The following is a 22,296-nucleotide window of genomic DNA, read 5'->3' on the forward strand; positions in this document are numbered from 1 at the left end:
AATATGTATATTTATCGTTATTTATTTTATAATATGTATATATTATATATGTAATATTTTTATAGCAACATATGACGCTTTTTTTTCACGTATCTTCACATATAAATTTATTCTGTATACACATTTACAAAAATGTACAATAAATCCGATTTTGAAATATGATCTTATAAAATAAAATAGCATAATATTATTAAAAAAAAATTATATATTCTATATTTGAAAAAATATACAAGGTGAATATAATAGAAAAATATTAAAAAAATAGCTGGCTGTACCCAAATTGCTTATGTAAATATTTACTTCATGCATGAATTTAAATTAAATATTATATAAATTTTTTGTGTATATTATGTGAGTTTATAATTTTATATATACTTTAAAGGAAAAGAAAATTTTGGAGATACAATAAGGAAAACGTCAAATTATGTGTTTATTTGCATATATAGCTATACCATTTATTTAATACTTTCTTCTGTACACCTATAAGCTATATATAAATCTTAATAAAAAATATTTTTCAGTATTTCTCATTTTTAAGTACTATCTACACGGGTAAGCAAGTCCCTATAAAATGTGCAAATAAATGTGTCCTTTTAGTATATATAATAATATTACAAATATGTAGAAGTAATTACATATTTACAAATAGTGTTAACATTTTCAATTAAGCAGCAATGGTATAAAATATGTTGAAAAAAATATACAAAGTTTTGAAATTATTTTAACTTTGCATACCTATTCAAAATTTTATTATAAGGTACATATATATATGTAAAGGAATGTTCAAATAAAAATGATAAAAAAAATATCATTACACATCGATTATCGCTCCTGTTGTATTATCAACAGGGCCATTAACAATAGATAGATAATCATCATTTGAAATATTATTGTAAATTAACTTTTTTAAAATAATTTCATAGTTTGAACATGGCCAAAAGACATTACAATTTTTACTAATTTCCTTTTTTTCGTTTTCATTCATATTTTTTTTTATCATTTTATTACAATCATATTTATAATAAGTGGGAGCTAGACAAAAGCTTAGAGTTTCTTTCCATCCCATTGGGCAATTATATGAGTAATCTCGTTGGCATTTTTTTAAACATGGATAAGATACATTACATAATTTTTCGAAATTTTTTTTTTCTTCTATATTTTTATTTTTAAATATATAATTTTCTTTACAATTTCCATTGTAATATTTCGATGGTGCACATTCATTTTCATTAAAAATTATCCATGATTTTGGACATAAATCATCATAATTTTTTTCACATGAATTAATACATGGATAATTAAATTGGCATTTTTGTTCATATATTTGTTTCATTGCTTTATCTAAATTTTTAAAGTTCATTTTTCTTTGACAAGTTCCATTATAATTTGTCGCTAAACAATAACCATCATTTGTTTCAATCCATCCGTCTGGACATAAATCAAAATAATCATGCTCGCATTTTTCTTTACATGGCCATTTTATATCACATAAATTTGAATATATCGACTTTTCTTTATTTGGCATATCTATAAATTTTATTTTATTTAGACAACTTCCTTTATAGTTATCTGGTGATATACAATATTCATCATCTGATAATATCCAATCTAATGGACATATTGAATTTTCAAAATCTTGAATACAATTTTTTTCGCATTCCCAAAATAGTAAACATTTTTTTTCTATCTGTTTTTTTTCACCTATATCAATATCATTACTTATATATTTTTCACATGGCCCAATGTATGAATCAGGTGCATAACAATATTCATTATTACTTTCACTTATTTTCCAATTTAATGGACATTTTTTTCTATAATTTCTTGAGCATGTTTTTAATTCAGATAATAATTCATTTAAGACTGTATACGAAATTTCAATTTTGTTCGATAAGCCAAGTTGTGATATAATTTCTTTCATATTTTGCTCTATATCTGTTAACTTGCTATGTTTACTCATTTCTTCGGTGTCTTTTTCATTTTTTTGTAATATTTTTTTTTTATTATTTTCTTCATCTTCCATTTTTTTCGTTAAGCACAATTTGTTTAGATCGTCTTTTATTGCTTGATTTTCACCAAGTTCTTTATCATTAAATTGTTTTTCAACCATATTTATACATTTTTTATATTCTTTATTTGGATATTCTTCATCGATTATATTATTTTCTTCTTTATCTTTACTTTCAGGCACAGCAAAGGCGCTGTTTTTTTCATTATCCTCTATATTAATTTTTTTTTTTAAATTCCCATAATTATATTTCGCTATTTTTTTTTCTTTTGTTCTATTTTCATTTTCAATTGTTAAATCTCCTGAACAATTTAGAAAAACAAAGCAAAAACAAATAGGTAGTATAAAAGAATATTTCATCATTTATATATTCATACACACATATAGATATATTTTAAAAAATAGAAAAACGAATAATCAAAAGAAATAATAGAAGACTAGACAAGCACTGATAAATATACAAATTACAAACAATTAAAAATTATGATTCAAGAAAAATATTCTTTAGTTGACAACTTTAATAAACTATTAATTTATATTATTAGTATTCATAATTATAAGGCTGAGCCAAATCATCACAATGTTCACGGGAAAAAAGAACAAATATAATATATACATAAATTAGAGAATTATAATACGATAACCTCCCCAAAAAAATATTGTCTTATGAAACATTAGTTTACAGGATAAGGAATTACCATTTTTAAAATTGTTTCTTAACCTTTTATCAAAAGGAAATAATGACAACATAGACATGTAACTACACATAAATAGCTTGACGAGAAAAAAGGGAATAACAAATAAAAACCTTTAAAAAAGATGTATAATAAATTTTGTATCATTAAATGATTTTATATATATGATAATATTTATTGAAAGCGTTCTGTTTCCATTTATTTATAAATGAAAATTTGCTTGTTCAATTTTTGTCATCAAATTTTTAATTTTTTAAATTATTATATATATGCATAAGCATATTTATGGTGGAAAAGTTTGTTACAAAAACATATGAAGAATTAAAAATGAGAATTTTGGAAAAATTAAAAATAATTTTTAAAAACTATAATAAAAAAAAAAAAAAAAATTACACAAACCATAATTCCATATTGATACATAGTATATCTTAAGCTTAAAATCCTTGAGGCTTTTTTAAACTGAAAAAAAAAAATATATATTGTAATTTGTCTTTTATCCAAAAATACTGTGTCGATATATGTATGTACGTATGCATACCTTTTCGGATTCGTATTTTAAATTGAAGGCTTTCCTTCCAACATCTAAAATATAAATAATTATTTAAGAAAAAAATGAATAAAAACTGTTTATTTTCGAAATTATATTTATATGTTTATAGATATATAAAATTAATATACCTTCTAAATTTTCCCCTCTCAAAAGTATGTCGTCTATATTTCTTCTCATGATGCTACTGACTTCATTTAAACTTTCATTTAATTTTTTTATTGCGACATTAGATCGAGGATCTTTATATTCTTGTTTTATTTTTGCAATTTTTCTATCTTAATTAGGTAAAAAAATAAAAAAATAAAGATAACATCAAATAAATAACAACTTTTTAGCATGCACATCCATTCCTGTGGTTTAATATATATAAGCACTTAGCATACCGAATTTTATAAAAGAATATGGTTTTTCAATAGTTTCAATTATTGATCTATAATCTATTGAATGTGTTCCATATTGTATCATCAATTCTATAAAAAAAAATATATATAATATGGTTGAATAGGAAATAAAAGCTTAGGTGACAGGACCACCACCTAATAAGAATATAATATATAAGAAATGCTAAACAAACTGTTATATAAAAAAATGAAACAAGAAATCAAGCAACACAAATAAAACACTAAAAATATTATAAATATGAATATAGAAAATAAATGAATGTATATATATATATGTGTGTATGAATATATTATAACCTTCATTAAATTGTTTACAAATATCATTCAAAAATAAAAAGGCTAGTTTTTTGGGGTAGGATAAAGGAAAAATTGCTATATATGCTATTCCATTGTCGATTAAAAAACTAAAAAAGAAAAATTTTAATAATAATAAAATGGTATGATATACAACTGTGATGTAATTTTTTTCATCATATAAAATTTATGTTTTAATAATAAATTTTTAAATGCCATTTAGTAGAAGAAAATGTATTTATAAAAACTCGACATAAAAATTTGGAAATAATGTTGAATAAATCAAATAGTAATATGTTTTACATAGCTAGCTAATGCTTAAACATATTATAAAAAGTTCATATTCTTGTGAAGTAATGCTTTTTGTATACGAATGTATGTCTTAATGCCGCCATAATATAATTAAACGATTTATTTTTATGTATTTTTTCTTTTTTTTTCTTACTGATAATTAAATTGATTTGATGCTATAGTTGATAATTTAGGAAATGTTTCTAATTTTTTGCATAACTTTTTTAATTCGAATTTATGAGACATATTTTTTGTCTCACTGTTTGTTTCCACTAAAGTCAGTCCATCACTAACTCTACAAAGTAGCACTGCATCACACATTTTTGTCGTTTTTTTTGATTTTTTAAAAACAAAATAGCAGAAAATGGAAACAATATATCATATACAAATGTTATTTTGTATTTCTTTTACAAGCAGTCATAATAAATTACTTAACAGTTGTAAAACAAAAAAGAATTAAAATTATAAGAAAAAAGCTAATAGGTAATAAATGTCTTTATATGTATAGACTAAACAAATGGTTTTATCTAAGATAATTTATATTTTCTAGTTCAATAAGAATGCCATAAATATATTAGGCATTAAGTATATATATTTATATACTTGACTAGTAAATATATATATATATATATATATATATATATACTTTTTCTTATAAATTATATGATATATACATAAATATATATAACTTATAAGGTATTAAAAATTGGAGAAATATATATGAAATAAAAAATTTAATAATCGCATAAAAAAAGTAAAATATTTAAGTACTTGCTAAAAATAATTAACTCTTATACTCACAGAAATTCTCCTCCACAAATATTTATATATTGCAAATTAAGGCTTCATATATGCATATATTTATTTTATGATAAATACGGCTTGTTTTGTTATAATAATTTTTAATGTAAAATAAATGGCTATTTTTACCATTATTTTTTTTTTTTTTATCATTTTTTAAAAAATATAAATATATATTTTCCAAGCTTTGAAGGAAAATACCTTATATATATTTTAAATAGTTTGGTCCAATTACAAAGCTAAAGCATTATGCCTAAAATATTTAATGAGCATGCGATTTTTTTTTATTTAATTTTTCTGCTTCCTTATATTGATAATGGGGAGGGTTGGGAAAGTACATAAAAATATATATAAAGTGAGCAAACGACAAAAAAAATAATTCTTTGAATAATATTTAAAAAGCTCTTTAAAATATGATATAAATGTAAATATTTAAAAAAATGGTTTGTTCTGTTTAATTAGCATTATAAATATATTTTACAAGTGATAAAAAATAAGTAAGAATAAACTTATATATTTTAATTGTGCCATATAAAGTAAAAAAAAATTATTGAAAAATATCCTGAAAAAGAACAAAGTATATAATAGGCTGTAGACATGTATACACAAATATTCTTTGTTTCCTTTACCCATCATGCATGTTTTATCATATATACTCACTGTAATTTATGTCTATTGTAATATCAGTTCAGTAAATAAATGTGCATATAATGAAAAATGAAGTAAATTTATACTCCTGTTATTTTATTACTTATATATTTAACTAAATAACTGAATGAGACTTGGTTTTTTCTTTTTTAATATTGTGTTTTAACTTGGCTTACACATAGGATGGCGTTAACAAGTGCGACACCATAAACTGGGTGTATATGACACAAATAATAAACTTTATTATTTTTGAAATATGGGGAAAAAAAATGTTACTTTAAAGAATAACATTAATGACACATATTAATGTTACATTGTTTTTTAAGGTAAAAATATTCATTGTATAAAAATATTTATACATTTAAAATACATGATATGTGCATTTTATATTTAATAAATTGGTAAAGAAAGTAGAAAAAATAATAAATTTTATAATTAAAAAATTATTTATTTAAACTTTACATATAACACATTCTCAAATGTTATTCTCCTTTTGCGAAAATACACTAAATGAAATACAAATAAAGAAAAAATATACCAACCATGACACATGGATATGTATAATGTTAATATAATGCTTATCTTCTTATAAAGAGTTATTGTTTTATTCTTCGGTATCTTGACCATTATTATTATTATCATCATTCAAGTCATTATTTTCTAATTTATATTCTTCACCAATTTCATCAAATGTGCCCGATTTCCTGTTAAAGCAAAAAAGGAAAATAAGTAACAAATTGACAATCACGAATAAATAATATTTATGTATATAAAATTATTAAAGAAAACAAAACATGTAGTCTAACCTCAACTTTTGCAGTATCTTATATTCGTTATAATGTTTTTTTCTTTTTTCCTTAAAGTCTATATTTGATACACCTTTACTGTCTTGTTTTTCTGCTAATTGGTTTAGTTTATTTATTAGATCATGCGCAATATTATCCTATCAAAGTGCGATGAAAAAAATTTAATCAATAAAAAATTAATATTTGTCTAAATGTACTATATATAACCACAATATATTTATCATGGAATTGTGAATCACGCATATTTGAAAATAATAAAAAGTGGTACACCATAAAGGCTAATACATATAATAAGCACATGCCCTATAATTTTTTTTATGTTTACTTGTCCTTCGGTATTTGTTTTAGATTCTCCAATTTTCGAAGTTTCATCTTCTGATGCGCTATCCTATATAAAGATATAAAGGTGATAATTTTTGTTGAAAAATTAAAAATCATGAGAAATCAAAAAACGAATAAATTTACAGCTATGTATGCAATTGATTTAATGCTAAGATGCTTCATAATAATATGATTATACAATGTAATTGTAGAAGATAAAAATAACATCATCATTGTTCTGCCAACATAATATAACTATAATTTTTTTTAATAAACACAAATAATATATCAATGTAATGAATTTTTTGTGTATATCTATATGTAAAGTAGAAAAAATATATGACATACCATTACAATAAAATTGAACGGGGTGTTTGGCTCCAAAATTTTCATCCGTGAGCCCCTTTCCTTGTCTTGTTCATTTATTGTCACTTCATCCCATGATATAGTTTTTTTCCTAAGCATATCGATAAACGAGAATAAAATATTATGGTATAAAAAAAAATATATGCGATATACTTATTAGGTATGTATACACAGTATTTATATAGATATATATATTTTATGCTTTCCAAGTGTTAATATATATAAACAAATTTGTCAACTGAATATCAATAAAGTATTATGTGGTAAAATATTTTTTTCCATAAATATGCACATTAAAAAAATCAACCATATTCAGTATTATTCCGTATATTCAGTTATAAATATTCATATTATAAAAGTACATAAAAATAATTATATACAATAAATCATTATATGCACATTATTCTATTTCAAAATATTTATATAAAAATTTAGTATCTGTACATATGGAAATGCAATTGTATATATAAACGTGCACGCTAATAAAGTTCTTTTTATATATTTTTTTGTATTACGCTGGAATTTTATTGTTTTTTTTTTTCATCCTTTGTCTTATTATTCATATTTTCCTATAGTATATAATATATATATTATGTATATATATATATTACATATGCATTTTAACGTGATATTGAGAAATTTATTCTTTTATTTGGATAAATTCCAAGATAAATTTTTAAGCAAAAAAAAATATAAATAAAAATAATAGTAATAATAAAACAATAATAAATAATAAAAAATAAAAAAATATGAGTATTGATATACAATGCCAAGGTAATATAGGAAAACAATGATGTTATAACGTATAAGCCAAAGAAGAATATACGATTTTAAATGTATTAATATTGTATTAAATATCGAAATAGAAAGGCATATTATCAAAAAAAAAAAACTTTATATAAAAAAGTTCATTTTAAATATAATAACTTCTTTGCATTTCTTCATAATGACGTAAAAATATAACATGTATTTATACGTTCATGAAAAAAAATTATGAAATAAAAATAATATATATTTTTTTTATGTAAAATTAAAAATTGTTCTTCAATTTATTTACTACATTTTAATTGTTATTTTAAAAAAACATTATTTTATTTATTTTCCTTTTAGTTCTATTTTGTTCTTTTCTATATACTTTCACTTCTCATGAATTAAAATAATTAAAGATGGATTGATAAGCAAGCCAATAAATATGGGAAAATAGATATTTTCATAATTTTTAAGTACGTAGGATATATTAAAAAAGTGAAAACATTATGTTACATGCATAATACAAATAACAGTAACATTTTTATTACTGATATAATTCTTAAGCCTTTAATCTTACATAAATGTATGGATATGCATTCTTATTTATAGTAGCATTTTTAAACACTAGTACCGTTGTAAGAATATACGTTTCATTAATTCTTTTTACGCCTTCCCTTTTTGTTTACTCTTTAGTTTTTGTTCTATTTCATTTCTAAATTATAATCGAGAAACGCACACGCATTATAAATATATAATACAACAGTTATTATGGGGAAATATATTTGCTATTATTATTTGGTTTCCTTTTTTAATATGATTTAAAAATATGTATTAAAAAATGCTAACCTTTTAATGTTTGCTAGTACATGATAACATTTTTATTATATTTAAAAATGCAGATACTAAATTAATGGGAATATAGAATTGGTGTGTTACTAATTAGAGCTTTATTTCATAAATGATATTTATAGTTGGTTATTTAATTTATACTTATTTGTTTATAAGATTGATACTATTTATAATACATGTCTAAATATATATACATTTAAAATATCGATAATATTATATGGTTTTAAAAAGAGTAGAACATAGATATGCCACCTAAATAATGTGCCATTTTTTTATTTTTCCATAAAAGAAACTAATTGAACAGACATAATGTATGGATAAGTATATAAACTACTTTTTATGCTTTCTTAAAAGCAATATAAATGCTTAAAAAAGGTATATAATTTTTATAACCAACATTTTATTCACTAATCTTAACTGTTTAAATAATTGTATATAGGTAAAATCGTTTTATGTATACGGGAATTGTTTAAAAATTATTTCAAAAAAAAAATGAAATATATGAATTTTTTTACGCATACATTAAATAAGAAAAAATTGTATATAATAAGTGCTATTTATTATATGCCATATATTAGTAGTGTCGATGTTGTTATATTATAGCCTAATGTTGTATTCTAAATTTACAACAAAGAATATATAAAACATATATTCTTTTACACAAAAAGTAGTAATATATGTATATACATTTATATGTATAGATATCGACGTGAATATTTATTTCGAATGCACAATCCAAAAAAAGAAAAATATAAATAATAATTCGACCTTATAATATTCCAAATATACTGAATGATAGTTTGTAATATATTTTTTTTTATGAAATAAAATTCACAAAAATAATTTTTTGCAATCCTGTAATTAATAATTTGGGTATTAAATTTCCCTATTTTATGTTTACATAAAGAGCATTTTTCATAAGCCTTATATAAATTTACTTGTATATACATATAAATGCATGGGCATATATATTTTATATTTTATACATATATAATATCGTAATTTTTTCATCATTTGATTTGGTACTCTTATATGTATCATAGGCACTAAAACATCAATTGACTTTTTATTTTTACTTAATCTCAGAGTACCATTTTTTTGAATTTTGGTAAAAAAATATAAATTGTTGAAAATTTATTTAAAAAATTACATAAAGGATAACAAGCAATCATATTAATTTTATATGCGAATATGCATAAAAAAGGAATAAACTTAAACTGAAACAAGTTATATATACATACATACATACGTGTGCAAGTATATGCCATATAAGAATATAGATATATAGTTTTATTTATATAATAACGGGGAAAATATATAAAACCATAAAAAATGACAGAACATACAGATTTAATTGATGCGGGATGTTTCATTTCCCAAATGAACGAGTTGCTACTTATAGACCCATTATATATGAACTATGCCATAACAAATTATTTTAATTATTTAATAAATGATAAAAGTGAATTATTACCAAAAGAAAGTTTAAATGGAGTTTATTTTGAAAATGCCAAACCAGGTTTATGGTCTTCTTTTGCAATTAAAGAAAAAAATATATTTTTACCTAATTCACAACAAATGGAACAAAATATGAATGATTTAGGAATAGATAAAAATTATGGCAATGAAATTATTACATCATTTGCCTGTTTTAATAACACTGAATTTATGCATGAATATTTAACTGTTGAAAAACTTAATAAATTAAATTGGGAAAAACTTGAATCAAACATAAATTGTATAGGAGGGCTTAATAATGATAATACATATAAGAACCAATCCAATGAAGAAGATAATCCGATTAATTTTTCAAATTACTTTACTAATATTTTAACAGTAGAAAGTGGTCAAGTAGGTTTGTTTTGCACAGAGTCTATAAAAAACTGCACAAATGCTTTACTTGAAAAATATGAAATTTATGATATTAAAAATAAGGAAGAACTTGACAATTTTTTTAATAAAAACATGAATGATTTATATTCATGGTATAATAAAATTTGTAATACAACTTTATCTTCATCTATTGCTATAATCGATTATATTGATATGCCCCTTGGAAGTGTTTGTATGTCAGGCTCAGATTGTGTATCGAATTATTTATGCGAAGTTGTAAAGGATGATATAACAGGAGAAATATGGGCAATAAGAGTTAACTTTCTTAATCCTTTTAAATAAATATGTTTTATACATTTATATTTTTTTAATATTCATTTATGTAAAAATAAATACATTTCATATTGTTTTTTTAGTAAATATATTATTAATTTCGTACTGTGAATTTCCATTTTTTTGTAAAACTTTAGTGCTCTATACATAATTAAGAATTATTATGATTGAAATTAAAAAAAATTATCAGACAAAAAAAAATACACAAGTTTAATACCTTCTACAACTAATATTTCACAATTTAGTGAAATTACATATATAGATATGTGGATATATGAAAAAAAGTTTTCAAAAGACATGTTTTTACTATTATTATGGCTAATTATTTTTAATTAACTCGATAAAACACATATATTTTAAAAATGAGTTTATGTACATTTTTTAATAAAAATAATATAAGAAAGGAATACGTCGTTATTAAGTTAGCAATGTTAGTTAATTGCGTTTGATCGTTTTCATAATAATATATATGAATATATGTAAATTTGTTCAAGCTTCATTCTTTTTGTCCCTTTAATATATTCATTACACATAGCTCTCTGTATGTATTTACTTATTTTCATTCAACTTTTATTTAGAAATACTCTACATAATATGCACACATTATTTCCTAAAACTTTTTAAGGAAAAATAGGATTGAGCATTTTTCGTGTGTGCAATTTGTATTTATTCCTTTTTAAAAATGGAGGGAAAATATAATATTCATACATAAAATAATGTGCCTTAAGTAATTATAGCTTTAATTAATTTTTCCACTTTTTATCGCTTAAATACAACTAAGTATTATTCCCTACAATATTTGTGTGCAATAATATGTTTTTTGTTCACTGTTATTTATTTTTCTTTCTTCCCAAAATTTGGAACTTTTTCTTTTTTTCCAAATTTTGTAACTTTATATTTTTTACAGACAAATTTACCTATTTCTACAGCATTTTTTTTATACAAAAAAAGTGAAACAAACGAAATGCTCATTTTATATGATTTACAAAAGTTAAGGGATTAAAACATATTTTTTTGAATAATGATTTTGAAGGACAAAAAAAAAAGTCAAGAAATAGGAATATATGAAAAGGAGATATTCGAAGAGCTACAAAAAGTATATAAGAAAGAAAAGTTTTTTAAATATGTGGATGAAAAAAATTATGAAAATTTTATATATGAAAAAAAAAAGAATTCAACAGAATGTAAATTTGGTGTGAAAAATAATGTACAAGTAAAAGACAAACAAAATAATTGTAGTTATGTTGTATATTCTAATTTGAATGCGATAAAAGCTTTTAAAAATTTCATAGGAAAAGAGATTAATATTGAAAGTGTTTATGATGATGATTCTTTTTTTAATTCCAAACACAATGAAAAATTGCCTTTCATTAAAAAAAGCGATAACCATGAATATTATAAAAATGAAACAAATACAATTAGCATAAATAGACAAAGTAATAAAAGTATTATTACAAGGATTGAGGAAATTAAAAACATAATTTATTTTATTAAAAATACTTATAATAATCAATTCATAGAAGATGAAAATAAAAAAACCAACAAAATCGAAGACTACTATGAGCAAATATTATGCATTTTTTTTTCTATTGAAAATATGCTTAATACAATTATAAATTATGGAGAAAATTATGATGAAAAATTTTGTGACAATTCAAAATATTACAAATATATAAACAACTATTGCAAGAACTTACGTGATAATAAAAATGGGATGAAAATAAACAAAACCACAATCTTTGAGCTAATAGATATATTAAAAACAAAAAAACACACTGATAAAATGAATATTTTAAATTATAATAATATATTATCATTTCAAAAACTTGTTATAAAGAATAATTTTGAGGATCTTACTCAAAAAGTTGCTATATATGAATCATTACTTTCTGAAAACTGTTTGGATGAAAATACTGTAACTATGTTACTATCTTTTTTTTTCTTTGTAAATATATGCTTAAATGATAATATATACAAAAGAATATTGAATTATATTTATTTAATAAATTTTAAATTAAAAAAGAAAAAAGAATATTTAGAAAATTATAACAATATAAAAACATTAGACATGCTATATTCTTATGTACAGTCAATTACAAACAAAGATCAAATGCTTTATGATGATTTTCCCAAATTCATTGAAACAACGTTCCAATTAAACTTAAATAAAGACGTTGAAAATTTATTATGTTTATACAAACAATTATTAAAATGTGAAATAAACATGGATTTAATAACAAAAGAAACAAACAAACTAAATAAAAACATTGCAAACATCAGTCAAAATTTAGAAAACATTAATGCACAAATAGTAAAATCCTACGACGGTCTGTCGTAGAGAATTAAAAAGTAAAAATACAAAATAAAAATAAAAACATAAAATAAAAATAAAAAAATAAAAACACAAAATAAAAATAAAAAAATAAAAAAGAAAAGAAAAAACAACATTTATTGATTTCCCTAAAACATGGGATTATTCCCCACGAATGAAAATAAGTGTGTATTGTGTCTGAAAAAAAGATCTTCATATTGTTAATAATGTATATGTGTGCGCGTTTGTTTTTTTTTTGTTTTTTTTTGTTTTTTTTTGTTTTTTTTGGGTTATTATTTTTCCATGCTTTTCGAAGCTTATTTTATTAAAAAATTGTTTAAATAAAAAGTTCATGTTTTCAAAATCAACAGGAAGATATCATTTGCACTGAGGTTGTCGAGATTAACGTTGCTAACTTGGACTTCAGTGTCGGTAAATTTGAGTTTCTCGTTTATTTCTGCAAAGGTGAAAAAAAATATAAAAAATGAAAATAGTTGTATATATAAGCACGTACATATATGCATCCAGATTAGATAAACAAGAAATGCATTCATCATATTTATGAATATATCGAAAATACATGTACAAGTGATATACATACCTAATAGCTTGAATGTATGAGCATTTTCCAACATTTTAACTACAAAGTTATATTGATCTGATTTAATGATTTCAGAGGAAAGAATTTTAATATTTTTGTATTGTATGAAAAATTTTCGTATATCTTTATATGCTATTCGAGATAATGCAAATTTAAATAATTCGAAAACGGATATATATTTATTTCTGTTCAAATATAAATTAACATAAGAAAACTTATTATCAATCAATTTAATCAATGTTTTATAAATTTTTGAATATTTTATCAAAGCTTTATTTTTTCCATTCTGGTAAACAAGTTCTTGATCATTTGTTTGTCCACTCTTTCGTTTTTTCGTTTTAAAAATATAACAGATTTTATTATAATTTAGCATACCCTTATTTGCATATTTTTCAAGGAATTTCAACATCGAATCAGGTTCTACATCATTGTAATTTATGTCTTTTTTTTTATTAAATTTGTTTACTACTTTTATAAATTTATTAAATGCTTTATTATTTTCTGAAAAGAATGCTTCTATATATTCATATATTTTGGTTGCATATATTCCTTTTAATTTTATTTGGAATAAATAATATTTTTCAAAATTTTTAATTATATTTTTTACATTATTTTTATAAGCAATTTGATTTTTATTAAATAAATATAAATAATCATAATATAATATATCTGTATATATGTGAGTATAAACTATATAATTCTTTGCAGAAAATCGGAGTTTTAAAACATTTTCTTTTATAAAATTGTTAATAACATTGTGATTTATACTAGTTACATTTGATGATATTGAGCATTCTAAATTTTCTTCATTTCCTGTTTCTGCCACACCATTTGTTTCTCCATTATTTTTATCATTACTATTTATCTTGTTTGAACTATAGCCATTTTTCATTTCTTTTGCACTATTTGTAATGGCACGTTTTCCATTTTTATTTTTTTTCTCATTCATATCTATTACACTATAATCCATAATACTAGCTAGTTCATCATTTTGAATATAATTATCCATTGAATTTATTTCAAGTATATTTTTTAAAATAATATTTATATAAATTTGAGAACAGAAATCAATGTTATCATTTAATTTATATAATAAAATAATATCATCATTTCTTAATAAGTTTATCATTAAAATCACTTTTTTCTTCATACCTCCACTAAGCTGGCTACATTTTATATGTAAATCACATTTTAAGTTTACTAACAACATAAGTGTATAAATAATATATAATAACTCGGTATCTGTTAAATTTAATTTTTTATATTTGAAAATTAAATTAAAATGTTCGTATATTGTCATATTTGGTATTAATGATAATTTGCATTCATTTTCGCTTCTTTTTTGTGCTTTCTCTGAAAATATATCAAATAATTTTTTCTTTTTATTTTTGCTAGTAAACATTTTACTAATAAAACAGCCTCTATTATTTTCTGTACCATTTTCGTATACATAACTATTATTCATATTATTGAGGAAAAAATATTTGAATAAATAAAGCACATTCAAGTCGTTGTTATACACTGAAGAAAATGTATATATATTATAGGGCTTAATTTTTATATTTATATTTTTCAATATATATTTAATATTATTTTGTGACGATATTTTATCCATATTTTCTGCTTCAATTAGTTGTAAATCATTTCGACGTTTTTTAAAATTTTCTTTTACTGAATTTTTATTTTCTAAATTTTCAGGATTTTCATGTTTGTTAATTGCATAAGTTTTTTCTTTATGTGTATCATTTCCCGAAAAAGGGGGGGGAACCAATTCGGAATCCTTATTGTTTTCGTCTTCTAATGTGTTTAATTCTGTATTATGTTCATTTATGTTTTTTTTATTTTTATATTTTTTATTGAGTACGTTAAAATTGTTTAATAAAAATGCATATTTGCCTCCAAATGTAGATTGTAATTTATCGTTTGCCATTTTCTTTTTTTTTTGGAAATATTTTAATCTATATAATTTATAAAGTAATAGTATAAAATATATGGAACAGTTTATAAATATAAATATAAAATCCCATTTCTCGCTAAAAAATGAGTTTTCATTTGAGCAAGCATCTGGAAATGCTTGGGTATTGTCATTGGGTGCATCGCCAACAAAATTGTTTTGAAAGATTTTCTTGAAAAAATTTGTATTTTGCTGATATTTGGTAGAATCCCATTGGGTGTAATCGAGTTGAGTGTTAATCATGGTATCGGCATCAATCGTCTTCATGTCCCTCTTTAAATTTAAACACAAGCTTCTAATGTTTAGGGCGTGAGATAAACAAAAGGAATCTAATATTCTGAATATGCATATAAATACATGAGACAATTTAACTAAAAATGCATTATTATATGCATACGATAAAAGAACTATAACATATATACCTATACTAATTATTGCACATAATATAAAATTAACAAACAAAAAAAGAATATAACTATTTAAATATAATGATGAAAATAAACTTATAGATAAAAATGTATTAAAGCCAAACATCATAAGGAAAAAGAAAAAGGAAGGATATAAAAACTCAGTACATCCAAATATATATAATACTATAAATAAAAATATTATATATAATATAAAATAAAAATAATCTAATATTATTATTTGGAAATAATGTATAAATTTATTCACATCAAAATTGGTAAAAATCTTCTTATTTTCAATTTCATTTTTTAATCTTTCAAAAAATACGCAAAAAAATATTATTACTGATAAAAATATGTACATATTTATATAAAAGTCTCTAATAAAATATTCATGATATTTTATTCTGAACGGTTCATTCTTTATAACAGTTTTCTTTGTATGTATTTCATCATTATTCACATTTTTGTTGTATTTTTCCTTTTGTCTCACCCCATGAATGTTTTTGTTATTTATTTCGATGCCACTAATAACATTTTCTTGCTGACTATTTCTGTTATTTACCATATTTTGAAAATCATATAAAACATTAAAAACTAAATTAGTGTAGTATGGATAGGAATGAATGGATGTGTAGTTATGAAATAAATTTACATCCATTTCTATATTTGTTTGAACATTATTATTTTCACGAGTATTTTGAGTTTCGTTAATTACAATCACATAAGTTCCTAAAGATAAATCATTATCTAATTTTGTTTTCAATTCCAAATATGCACTAATATCATCATATAAAGTATCTTCATTAATAGAGACAGATATATAGTTTATATTTTCTTTTAAAGAATATTTTTTAAAAAGCATAAAAAGTGTATTATTATAATAATTGAATAATTGTCTTCCCCTATTATTATAAATATCATTTGGCTGATCAAAATTTGTAGCCTTATTTTTTATATAATTATTATTTTTATTTTCTTCATAAAGATTGAAATACTTTTTGAATGGCCCGGTTAAAAATTTTCTTTTGCGTTCATATTCATCTACTTCAGAAAATTGATATATATATTCATCACTGTCATCTATTTTAAGTTTATATATAATTCCATAATTTATTATACTTTCTCTTAAATGGCTAGATGAAATTGTTGAATTATCTAATTCGATATATTGGACTTTACCAAAAAGGGATACGCATTTAATTATAAGTAAACCACATGATAATAATAAAAGTGGGACAAGAAATTTATACCAATAAAAATTCATATCTGATAAATCTTTTTTCAATTTTAAAAATACTGAAGGAGTAATATATACTGAAAAAAAATTTTGTATTTTTTTTATTATTTTATAATAGTTTGAATCATCATAATTATTATAGATTTCTGAATTTTCCATATTTAATTTGTTAACTTCATATTTGTCATTATTTTTGTTGTAATGGCTGTTATTCTCTATATATTCTTCTTGTTCTAATTGGCTATCTGCGGTTTTATTTAATTTGTTATCATTCACAAAATTAACATTATTTGGTATATTTAAATTGTTTTCTATAAATGTAGTATTACTTTTGTTTTTTTTTCCTAAAATAATATCATTTAGATATCCAAAATCAGTAATCGATTTATTTCCTTTCTTTTTACTTTCCATAATTAATTGATTTTTTATATTATTAAAATATTGAGTATTATAATAAAACATATAAAAAAGTGGATCCATTTTAATTAATTTTTTAACCCCTCTATCTTGAATAGTTTTTAATAATTTTATTTTTTCATTGTATGTATATATATAAATATATGTATAATATATATCTATAGTTTTTAATTCATAGTGTAATACATTTTTGAGTTTGTTTAAAATTGATATTACACTCTTTAGCTTATCTAATTCATTTATTTTATAGGTACAATAAATATAATTTCTATTAAAAAATATGTAACAATTTTTATTATATTCTCTTGAACTTTTTATATATTTTATAAAACTGCTTTTTATTGATTCTATACTATCTTCGTCATTTTTTATATCCCCATTAATTAAATCAAAAATTGTATTTCTTGACTTATCTTTGGATTTTTTATTTTTTTTATCAGACGATACACTATCTTCATATCCAAATGAAGGGTTGAAATTTTCACTAGTTTTGTTAATTTCTTTTGAAATTGATGAAATAACATTATTTTCATTTATTGAGATATTATCATATTTACTATTATTATCACATAAAGGGGAATTGAATCTAACATTAAGAATAAATTTATAATTTATTATATTTTGAAAATAACGTTTTGTGCCATTAAATACAATTTCACCACTTTTAATAACAGCTATATCATCTGCGAATTTATTGGCTTCATAAATATCATGAGTACATATTAAAATAATATTATCTTTTTTGATTTTATCAAAAAATTTGAATAATTTTGTTTTTGTTTTTATGTCTAAAGCTATAAATGGCTCATCCAAAATGTATATATCTCGTTTTACAAGAAAGCATATAAATATTGATATTTTCTTTTTTATTTCATCTATTAAATTTTTTATTTTATCATTTAAATATTTAGATAAATCTAACCCGTTTAACATTTTTAATGTTCTTTTCTTTTTTAAATATTTATTAACATCTTTATTATAATATAATAAAAATACTTTAATAATTTCATAAAATGTTAAATTATCATATAATATTACATTTTGACTGCAAAAACTGATTTCTAGTGCTTTTTTACTTTGATTTTTTATTGCATTAATATTTTTAAATTTATTTAATTTATATTTTGTTTCTGATGTACTACTATTTAGAGAGGTACTATCTGTTAAATCATCGTTTTCATTTGATTTTTTTTTATATTTATTATTGTGCATACCTTTTGATGTGTTTGGCATTGTGTCTATGGATATTGCTTCGTTATGTCGTTGTTTTTCTCGTTTCTTTTTTGTTAGTTTAAAATTATTTTTAACAAATGATATTTCTCCGCTATCTTTAGTTATCATCTTTGTAATTATATTTATAAGAGTGGATTTTCCGGATCCGTTTTCTCCCAATAAAACAAAAATTTGATTGCTTCTCAATGTTAAGGAAATATTTTTTAATGCTTGTTTTTTTCCATAAAATTTGTTTACATTTTTAATAAATAAGCAGCACTTATTATTTGCAATTGCTTCTTCATCGTTATTATAAGCCGTTCTGATAAATTTATGTTTTTTGTTTATAGATAGTGCATTTTTCCCGGTCCTATATAATTGATTGATAGATGCATTTTTCTTACTTATAGATTTATTATTTGGATTTGTACTCTCTGAATCAAATTCTAAATTATATAAATTATCTTCCGTTTTACTATCTGCTAACATTTTGGTGTTATTGTTTTTTTGATGCATATTTTTCTTCTTCGTTAAAGGAACCATCTTGAAACTGAAACTGATTGTGTCATTGCTCTTGATATATATAATAAGTGTTAATATAGATACTAACATAATGAACGAAATAAATGGATATATAGTAAGGTCCATCAAACATATATCTTCTATAGTTATGAACATTTCATTAAATCCTATTTTTATATCATTTTTAATTAATATAAAAATAAAATCTAATGCTAAACAAAATGAAGAATGGGGAATCAATAAAACTAATGAAATCAAAGATTTGTTTGCCCCCGAATGAATAATTAAACGAAATGTAGAGAAAAGAAAAAACAACAAAAATGACGCTATATAATTAATTGCACTATTATATGAAAAATGGACACATATTACTGTAACTAATAAACTATTCATTATAAACATATAAATATAATAAAATAAAATGAAATAATTCATTAATTTTTTAAATATATACAAATATATTATATATGTAAATATTATATTATAAAAAAACAACACTATAAAATAAAATAATAACCATGAAAAAAAATAATAATATTTATTTACTTTTATACAAAACAAAAAATTCTCCATATTTATCTTTCGTTCCTTATTTATATCAAAACAAATATTTACTATAAATAAACAAATACATAAAAAAACAATAATTCTAAATATATTTTTTTCTAGAGCATCAAATGCATTAATCTTTAAATTCTTCAAAGGCATTTTATATGAATAAAAATTTTCAACCGAAAAGTTTGTAATATATTTTACATCATCACTTGGTTCATCTTGTGACTGTATACTACTTTTATTGATAATATCATTTTCTAAATCGTCATTTTTATTATCTTTAAACTTATTATACTTCAAAAGAAAATAATTAAAATGATATTCAAGAGCCATAAAAAAGCTATTGTAATACCATTCATTAAAATATATGTTAAACGATAAATCATCAACAGTGTTAAAATTTATAAAATTCTGTTTTAAGTTTATATTAATATCATTGAAAAATAGTTTCTCATTTGAATTTAATAGTGCATAATCCCCTACTCTAATTTTATATCTTATATTTGATATAGGCTCATCATTATTGAAATTAAGATTGTCATTTTCAGCACTCTTTATGTTGTCATTACCCTGTTTATTCAATCTGAAGCTATTTTTATGTGTATAATCTGTTGAGCTTAATTTCGGTGTTATTGACAAGTTCGTTATGTTTTGATCGTTGAGCTTTTTAGTATGATCTATTTGTTCATTATCATATAACTTATTTAAATATCTCCCAACAATATTTGGAAACAATAATGTTGGTTTCTTTTTTTTGTCATTTTCTTTTACTTCATATTTAAGATTTTCAATACCTAATAACCCACATGAGTAATTTGTTTCTACCACTTCATTTTTCACAAAGTTATGAAAAAATAAAACATTTCTTTTATCCTTTACAAATTCTTTATACTGATTTTCATTTTTTATACTTCTAATGTTTTTTATATATTTTTTGTACAATTTCGTTTTTTTAATCGTATTTATTGTATGCTGGTCTATTTTTAATTTTGCTAATTTTTCATATTCTTTATCTGAATATATATTTTTATATAAATCATCAATAGTAAGTTCATTATTGTCATCATTATAATTGTTTGTTATTTTGTTTTTAAAATTATTTAATAGTTGTTTATTAAATTGAATAGATTGATAACTTGGCTTGATGTTATTTTTTTCTTTTTTTTCTTTCAAATCCTTTACATCATTTTCATTAAGAAATATTGCATATTTAAAATTTTTTTCACATTCTTCTTCGGTATTATATATTCGAAAAATATTCATATCATTTTCATTGGTGTATGTCATAAAATCGTTTATAATTTTGGAAGGCGGTGTAAGGCATATATGATTCACATATAATGTATCATTTATTTCCCTAAAGTAAAAAAAAAAATAGGAAAAAATAAAAGTAAATAAATTATAAAAACATAAAAAAAATTGATATATTTTTATTAAAAAATTTGTTGAAACTTACTTTGAGCACAAATCATTGCTCATAAACAATACATATTGCCTTATGGTGTCGTTTAAATCGATCTTGTCATTTTCCGAAAAAAGGTTAGCTAGTTCAAAGGAGTCTGCATTGAAAAAAAAAACATATGCATTATATATATGTATGTATATATAGAGAGAGAAAGAGAAAGGGGCATATAACATTATATATTAGGGGGAAATAAGAAAATATGTAAAAAGAGCCACGAATAATAAGCCGACAGACATATTATTAAGCCTTTTCAAATTAAAATACTATCAACTAATAAAATATGCATTATACAATATAGGCACGTTCACTATTTAACATGCTCTTTAGAGCATATGATACAATAGGGCATACAAGGGATACATATACATAATCAATAAGCATTTAAAATATACATATATATTTAAAATAAATATATAGGGACACAAAATATTTTAACTAATAATAGATATTTGATATATTTTTTTTTTGTAACTTACACTTCTCACTTAAGTTCCTCAAAAATAAGTGAAAAAGAATTAAAGAAAAGGGTATTAACAAAAAAAAGAAATAAAGAATGGGATTTTTTTTTTTTTCATAATACGTCTTCTTTAATAAGCCATATAATTTACGAGTTTTCATTATGTTATATTGAATTTATTTAAAAAATATAATTAATTTTATTAACAA

At 21.4% G+C, this 22,296-nt stretch overlaps 5 protein-coding genes across 5 annotated transcripts; 2 read left to right on the plus strand and 3 right to left on the minus strand.

Moving 5' to 3' along the window:
* Positions 1 to 811: 811 nt before the first annotated feature.
* On the minus strand, positions 812 to 4,560 carry PVVCY_1201920 (CPW-WPC family protein; the record flags this gene model as incomplete). Its single annotated transcript, XM_037634644.1, has 8 exons — positions 812 to 2,310; positions 2,653 to 2,729; positions 3,122 to 3,162; positions 3,242 to 3,285; positions 3,382 to 3,528; positions 3,637 to 3,723; positions 3,952 to 4,058; positions 4,394 to 4,560. 8 exons carry the CDS (start codon positions 4,558 to 4,560, stop codon positions 812 to 814), a joined length of 2,169 nt encoding a protein of 722 aa, XP_037490713.1.
* A 1,732-nt stretch (positions 4,561 to 6,292) lies between these two features.
* PVVCY_1201930 (protein phosphatase inhibitor 2, putative) lies at positions 6,293 to 7,280 on the minus strand (the record flags this gene model as incomplete). Its single annotated transcript, XM_008625204.1, has 4 exons — positions 6,293 to 6,392; positions 6,495 to 6,631; positions 6,820 to 6,882; positions 7,164 to 7,280. 4 exons carry the CDS (start codon positions 7,278 to 7,280, stop codon positions 6,293 to 6,295), a joined length of 417 nt encoding a protein of 138 aa, XP_008623426.1.
* Positions 7,281 to 10,112: 2,832 nt separating this feature from the next.
* PVVCY_1201940 (conserved Plasmodium protein, unknown function) lies at positions 10,113 to 10,955 on the plus strand (the record flags this gene model as incomplete). The annotated part of the gene is made up of 1 exon (XM_008625205.2): positions 10,113 to 10,955. The coding sequence occupies one exon, from the start codon at positions 10,113 to 10,115 to the stop codon at positions 10,953 to 10,955; it is 843 nt and encodes a 280-aa protein (XP_008623427.1).
* A 1,012-nt stretch (positions 10,956 to 11,967) lies between these two features.
* On the plus strand, positions 11,968 to 13,284 carry PVVCY_1201950 (conserved Plasmodium protein, unknown function; the record flags this gene model as incomplete). Its single annotated transcript, XM_008625206.2, has 1 exon — positions 11,968 to 13,284. The coding sequence occupies one exon, from the start codon at positions 11,968 to 11,970 to the stop codon at positions 13,282 to 13,284; it is 1,317 nt and encodes a 438-aa protein (XP_008623428.2).
* A 323-nt stretch (positions 13,285 to 13,607) lies between these two features.
* Positions 13,608 to 22,248, minus strand: PVVCY_1201960 (ABC transporter I family member 1, putative; the record flags this gene model as incomplete). Its single annotated transcript, XM_037634646.1, has 4 exons — positions 13,608 to 13,714; positions 13,859 to 21,522; positions 21,622 to 21,724; positions 22,107 to 22,248. The coding sequence occupies 4 exons, from the start codon at positions 22,246 to 22,248 to the stop codon at positions 13,608 to 13,610; spliced, it is 8,016 nt and encodes a 2,671-aa protein (XP_037490714.1).
* Between the last annotated feature and the right edge of the window lie 48 nt (positions 22,249 to 22,296).

Source organism: Plasmodium vinckei (genome assembly GCF_900681995.1).
Source record: "Plasmodium vinckei vinckei genome assembly, chromosome: PVVCY_12".
NCBI classification, from domain to species: domain Eukaryota; phylum Apicomplexa; class Aconoidasida; order Haemosporida; family Plasmodiidae; genus Plasmodium; species Plasmodium vinckei.